The following is a 7,125-nucleotide window of genomic DNA, read 5'->3' as shown; positions in this document are numbered from 1 at the left end:
AGTTCAGTTCTAGTTCAGTTCTAGTTCAGTTCTAGTTCAGTTCTAGTTCAGTTATAGTTCAGTTATAGTTCAGTTCTAGTTCAGTTCTAGTTCAGTTCTAGTTTAGTTATAGTTCAGTTATAGTTCAGTTCTATTTCAGTTATAGTTCAGTTTTATTGCAGTTCTAGTTAAATTTTACTTAAGTTTTAGTTTTATTTATGGAGTAATTATGGGCACATTTTCAAAACTGTCTCATCCTTCCATTCCCATCCGTATTAGAAGAGTGTCATTTATTATGCCAATTTCAAACGCACTTAATTATCAATTCAATACATTTGATCTTAAACATTGTAATGTTATGTTTTCACATTTTAATTAGTCGACACGGGAGACAGACACCTTTCGTTGGTTGCACGTTGTTGTTTGTTAAGATTTCGATTGTCGTTTTACTGCTGCAGTTGTGCCTCATAAATTCAACAAAGCTGTTTAAGCAGCTTGTTTTCTAGATCATTTTTACTTGTTAAGCTCATTTACGTGAAACAAACATTTAATCTTTCTAAGATCATTAACATATTGCTACGCAAAATACAACCGAAAATTGTTTTTCTTAGGTTTTGGCTAAAAAAAGAAAAAAACAAAACAAAACCAACATACTTAACAATTCTACCAAATGTTTTTAGATTAAATACCAAACATGGTGGGTTAACAAGACATAAAAAGCGTAATTGTAGATAAAATGTTAGCAAATGTTTGGTTAATCGAACACATACATATGAAATTTTTGTTATGGCAAGAGAGCTTCTTTTTTAACGATTTTACTGGCAAATTAAACAAAAAAAAAATGAAAATTAGGTTACATATCGTTGGAGACCCCAAAATCAATTTCACTTGTAATCTTATTTAAACAATTTTTTAAAAGTTTTTACTTTTTTTTAGTTTTTGGCTTTCATCGATTTGCGTTTGAGATGTTTGATTTAAGTTGATTTTCCTTATTTTTTCTTTAGTGTTGTTGTTGCATTTATTTGTTCAAAGTCTTTAATGCATTTAATTTGGTAAAATGTTCAATTAAATGAACATGATACTTGTATGTACGATTATTAGGATATAGTGATGGTGGTGGCGATGTTATAAATAGTCGATTGTAAATCCGATTATAACGGTGATATTTACATATGGAACACACTTGCTTGTAGTTTTTAATAGTTGTTATTCTTTTTATGAATGTGTGTATATATAGAACATATTAGATTGTAAGAAGAAAAATAAATGATCGACAAGAATTTCTCAAAAACGTTACGTTTTTATAAAAATTATGGTTAAAAATTCTAGAGTTCAACTCTTGAATTGAGGTGAACTGACCTAGAACTGAACTAGAACTGAACTAGAACTAGAAATGAACTAGAACTGAACTAGAACTGAACTAGAACTGAACTAGAACTGAACTAGAACTGAACTAGAACTGAACTAGAACTGAACTAGAACTGAACTAGAACTGAAATAGAACTAAACTAGAACTGAACTAGAACTGAACTGAAACTGAACAAGAACTGAACTAGAACTGAACTAGAACTGAACTAGAACTGAACTAGAACTGAACTAGAACTGAACTAGAATTGAACAAGAACTGAACTAGAACTGAACTAAAACTGAATTAAACATTGATTTCAAAATTAAAATTATTTAAAATATTTTGAATCATTGCATTTCCATTTTAAAATTTAGACAACTACAAAATATATTTCATTGTTATAAAATTCTAAAATTTAAAAAATCAAAATACTTTTTCTAAAATTTTAAAAAAAATTTCAAGATTTAAACACAAAATTATTAAAAATCTCCCGACTTATAAGACAACATGTTTTTATCCTTATTTACACGGCGTTTAGCAGCCGGCTTGAATTCGACATTAATGCATGCTGGCCTACGTTTATATTCAGGAACAGGCAGGCCCTGTTCTGGAACTAGACCCTGTACAATGGAATATCCTAAGAAAAAGTGTGAAGAGCCCGAATGTCAACCCAGAGAACCTTGTTGTCCTCTACCGTTTGGTAAATGCCCCGCAGTTAAGGAAATTCTATGCAAAGAGAAACCCGAGTGTTGTGGCAGCAAGAGACTAACCCAAGATCCCTGCAATTGTAAAGGAGCCAGAGAACAATTTAATAAAAAGGAGGTAAAACTAGAAAGACGGATACAGCCACAAACAGCAGTTTGGGAGTATCCTGCCGAATGTTGTGGTAATCCATGCCCGGATTTATTACCCAGATTCGATAGCCTTTACTATAGTCCTACGGATAAAGCCAAAAGGCAATATCAGCAGACCTGGGTAGAATGCCCCCCAGTGCAAATACGTAAACGTAGAATCTGCTGTTATGACTCCACCGAATTACCGCCCATATGTCGACGCAAAAAAGAGGAATGTCCTATAACTGCCTGTGAATTTGATTCACGTAAAATGAAAGCTTTATGCAGCAGCGGTACAAATACTAAGTGCGCTCGCATTCAAATGCCCTGCTGTATACGTGGCCGTTATCCCCCAACCTGTAGTATTGCTGCTAGAACTAGCACAAATTGTAAAAAGAAATGTTGCCCTTATCCTTCCTTTTCGGAATGTTGTTATCGTTGTCCACCTCCTAGGAGAAAGACAGAATGTCAATGTACTGCCTTGCAGCCCAACTGTGTGGTATTTAGACATTTAAAGCGTAAAATGATTTATGATTTACCACCTCCTTTACCGGCCTGGCCACCGAAAATGCAGGGACCCCGTTAGCTTTTAAGGCGTTCCAAATAGCCCGAACCTTTTTAAAATTTGTGTAAAAAAGATTTAAGCATATTGTGATATATTTTGCAAAATCTTAAATCTTTATCAGACAAAGTTCTAGGGAGGTTAACAGAAGGATAATAATACGATGTCTTAAAAGTATGGAGCTTTTTAAAGTAATATATAAAATTGTAAAATGTGAAAAATATTTGAATAAAAATTTAAAAAAATTATAGAAAATCGATAATAAAATATATATTTCTTTTTCATAAAATTACAGTAAATTTTTTAACAACTTTTTACATTTGAAAAACATTTCATTTTGAAAATCTACTCTAGGGCTCTAACAACTTTCCGGCTTTTTTATGGCCGCTTGTCTATGATAATAAGCCCACACCTCACATATCGATGGAATAGCCAAGCACTTACATTCAATAGGATGTCTGCCTTTGGGCCTGACACGTTTACACTCTGAGAATGAAGGATAAGGTGGATTTCTCTTTAAACATTTAGCGGGTTTTCTCTGAGTCAAACAGGAAGGTGGTTTCCTGCCCTCTTTACAATCGGGCATTTTGATATAAGGACACTTGGTCTTACTCTGTAAACAAACATCTGCTTTGCATGCGGTCTTGGGACGTTCTTTGCGAGGACGCTTTTTGAATTTAGGCTTAATGGGTTTATGACAGCAAATGACTTTGGGACGTATAAACTGTTCGGGACATTCATTCCAAGTTTGTTGATAACTACGCTCCGCCTTATCCGAACGTCTGTAGTAAAGTTTGTCAAAACGTGGTAAGGCATCCGGACAAGGATCACCACAACAATAAACACTACGTTTAATTTTGATTTCTACTTTATCTTGCGGTAGTGAGGGCGGAGCTGGTTGTGGCAATTTAGCTGGTTTAGCTCTTTTAACTTCGCACGGTTCATTTTTAAAGCGTACACCACATTTTGGTTCAGGAGGTTTGGTACACTCTGACGATCTTGCTTCTTTGCCGGAGCTGGCTTTAGAGGACTGTAGACGTTGTGTTAAATATGAGTTGTAATACCTGGGAAATCTCAACAGATTTAGGAAATTTATTTTCTTAATACTAGCTAAAGCCATTTTTTTGGGAGTTTTTTTTTTTTGAATTTTTAAGAATATCACTAAGAATTTTGAAAATATTGTAATGTTTTTCAAGAAATGTGTTTAGAAAATGATTTTTTTAACAAATTATTTTCTGAAATGTTTAAAATTTTAAGACAGATAAAACAGAGAGTACTTTTTAAAACAACATCGCATCGTTTTATAATAGTAAAAACACAATTTGTACGTAGAAAATACGTTTCTGCACTATAGACTAGTTTTTAATTTGGGCTATAGTCTAGACTGGACATCGATTAGTCTGGACTATAATCTTGTCTATAATATGGAGTTATCTAGTCTCTACTCTGATCTATATTGTAGTCTCCAGTCTGGACTGTAGTGTAGAATTTAGTTTAGATTATAGTCTAGTCTATAGGCTGGGATTTGGTCTGTACTAGTCAATATTGTGGACCATAGTATAGTCTGTAGTCAAGGCTATAGTCTAATCTGGACTGTAGTCTAGCCTGGCCTGTAGTCTAGTCTACAGTCCATACTATAGTCTAGTTTATATTCTGGACTATAGTCTAGTCTATATTCTGGACTAAAGTTTTAGTCTATAGTCTGGACTAGTCTACAGTCAGGACTATAGTCTAGTCTGGACTATAGTCTGGACTATAGTCTGGACTATAGTCTGGACTATAGTCTAGTCTATAGTTTGGACTATAGTCTAGTTTATACTCTGGACCATAGTCTATTCTATAGTCTAGACTATTGTCTATTCTATAGTCCAGACTATAGTCTAGTCTGTAATCTGTACTATAATCTAGTCTATAGTCTGGTCTACAGTCTAAAGTCTGGACTATTGTCTAGTCTAAGGTCTGTACTATTGTCTAGTCTATGGTGTGGACTACAGTCTTGTTATTAGTCTTGTTTGTAGTGTGGACTGTTGTCTAGGCTATAGTGCGGACTATAGTATACTCTATAGTCTGGACTATAGTAACTGGACTATAGTCTGAACTTTAGCCTAGTGTATCGTCCTAGTTCCTAGTCTAGACTACAGTCCAGTCTATAGTGTGAACTATATTGTAATCTATAGTATGGACTATAGTATATGCCTTATGGTCTAGATTATAGTCTAGCCTTTAGTGTGGACTTAATTCTAGTCCATAGTATGCATTATGGTGTAGTCTATAGTTTGCAGTTAAGTATAATATGTATTGTAGTCTATCTATAGTTTAGTCTTTGGTCCTTGATGTAGTCTGGACTAAAATATAATCAATAGTTTGGACAATATTATAATCAATAGAATATAGTCTAGTTTGTAGTTTGGATTAAAGTCTAGTCTATGGTTTAGACCATAGTCTAGTCTATGGTCTGGATAATCAATTTTTCGCTAAACCATGTAGTGTATATCCGGGTCAATGTTTTAGACTATATTCTAATGCATAGTAGGTACCATATTTCATAGTATAGTCAAGTATAGGACTTTAATAAAAATGTTAATTATTTTTCTCTATAGAAATCTAATTCCTGTTTAGAAATCTACTTAAAATTTTAAGCAAACTACTAGTGAAACTATACTAAGTACTACAATATTTTTCACAAATTAAAGTTTTTTCTTAAAATTTATATTATTATTGTTGTAAGTACAAAAAACTATAACTACAACATAAATTTTCTGTCATTTACGTTATCCACAACGTTTACATTTGCAATTAATTTAGTTTTTTTAATATGTATACAGCTCTTTTATTTAAGTATTTGTAAAACTCTCACTGTCTCTGTTTTACTTATACTCTAAGTATTGGTTGAGAAGTGGGAGGGGGATGAGTAAAACAGACTAAGCCTTTTTATTTTGGTGTACAATCATAGAAAATTGCTTATCATAGAAATTAAAAACAAATGTAAATCCAAAAATCCTTTAAACAATTTGTTGTTGTTGTAACTGCTGCTGCATTTGAAAGTTTTTAACACATAATATGATTACTTTTTGCTAACACCCTTCTCCTATGGCCAGAGTCTTTCTCTTTTACTTTATCCCTTTCTCTATTTTTATGTAAAATTTCTACTCATTTTAGAAAATATTATGAAAATGTTTGGACTTATTTAGAATTTGCATAATAATAATTTCTCTCATATATAAATATGTATAAGACTAAAATAGCAACAACAAATATAGCAACAATTACAATAATAATAAATTTAAAAAGTTCTTAAACAAAACTATTTGCCTTATGCATTAGTTTATGAAAATGAACTTGTACATAGTAGTTTACTTCTTTCTGCATTTACTCCTACATACATATGTGTATACGTAAGCTATTTCCCCCAAAAGTAGACTATAGTTATGTAATTTTTAGGACAAGAAGCTGTAGTAAAGACCTATAGTAATTTATAAATGTTAAAATTTTTTTATTGATGTAAAATCCTTGAAATCCTCTGGCCTTTTTACAAACAATATTTTTTTATCATTTATTTTAAGGGCATAATTATAATAGTTTTTCTCTAAATCCAATATGGCCAAATAAAGTTTTTCATTTAATATTTCTCAAGGAAATTTATTCAATCATATATAAAAATATTTAGGCTCATAGAAAAAAATTAATTTATTTTAAATCATTTAAGTAACGCAAAAAATATATTGCACCTCAAACAAAAGGGATTACTAGTTTAAGCCACATTCAATAACTATTGGTTCAACAAACCATTTAAATCAACAACAACAACAAAATAATTATTTGTTATTAACAACAACTGCCAACAACTGTAAACAAATAGCATTCAAACCTGCTAAATATTTGCAAAATAGAAAAAAATGAAACCAAATCAAAACAATAGTAACAAATACAACAAAATTGCATATTAATATAATTGGCAATAAATAAAAATAAAATTTACATTTTATTTTATATATTCAAAAAAAAAAAATAACTATTTAACAACTAAAAAATTAAATAAACAAATAAAAAACTATTGAGTATTGGCATACAGTTGGCAAAGTGTTGGCATTTTAGGTTGTGGTTGCTAGAAAAAATAAATGCAAAAACATACAAACATTGTGGCAAATATAAATCATATAATTAAACAGGGAGGGGAAATATTTGATTTTAATAAAAGTACTGTTTGGGGGTTCAAAAAGTGCCAAACAAGTCTAGTCTATAGTCGAGTCTATAGACTCGTCTATAGTCTAGTCTATAGTCGAGTCTATAGACTCGTCTATAGTCTAGTCTATAGTCTAGGCTATAGTCTAGTCTATAGTCTAGTCTATAGTCTAGTCTATAGTCTAGGCTATAGTCTAGTCTATAGTCTAGGCTATAGTCTA

The 7,125-nt window shown here is 31.6% G+C and overlaps 3 protein-coding genes across 5 annotated transcripts in view; 2 read left to right on the top strand and 1 right to left on the bottom strand.

Annotated features, from left to right (window-relative positions):
- The window catches only part of LOC111677146 (serine-rich adhesin for platelets), a 224,837-nt gene that overhangs the window by 182,997 nt on the left and 34,715 nt on the right, over positions 1–7,125 (top strand). The gene's annotated exons all lie outside the window — the stretch shown is intronic.
- Positions 1,729–3,011, top strand: LOC111677144. Its single transcript, XM_023438216.2, has one exon. It carries the CDS (start codon positions 1,835–1,837, stop codon positions 2,744–2,746), a length of 912 nt encoding a protein of 303 aa, XP_023293984.2. The 5' UTR covers positions 1,729–1,834; the 3' UTR covers positions 2,747–3,011.
- LOC111677145 lies at positions 2,968–3,929 on the bottom strand. Its single transcript, XM_023438217.2, has one exon. The coding sequence runs from the start codon at positions 3,840–3,842 to the stop codon at positions 3,081–3,083; it is 762 nt and encodes a 253-aa protein (XP_023293985.2). The 5' UTR covers positions 3,843–3,929; the 3' UTR covers positions 2,968–3,080.

The sequence above is a fragment of the Lucilia cuprina genome, chromosome 6 (genome assembly GCF_022045245.1).
Source record: "Lucilia cuprina isolate Lc7/37 chromosome 6, ASM2204524v1, whole genome shotgun sequence".
NCBI lineage: Eukaryota > Metazoa > Arthropoda > Insecta > Diptera > Calliphoridae > Lucilia > Lucilia cuprina.
Note: the sequence above shows the minus strand (reverse complement) of the source record. Positions and strands in the feature narration are given on the sequence as shown.

Coding starts and splice junctions, on each gene's coding strand:
- LOC111677144 (XM_023438216.2), top strand. CDS start 1,835: ATGTTTTTATCCTTATTTACACGGCGTTTAGCAGCCGGCTTGAATTCG.
- LOC111677145 (XM_023438217.2), bottom strand. CDS start 3,842: ATGGCTTTAGCTAGTATTAAGAAAATAAATTTCCTAAATCTGTTGAGA.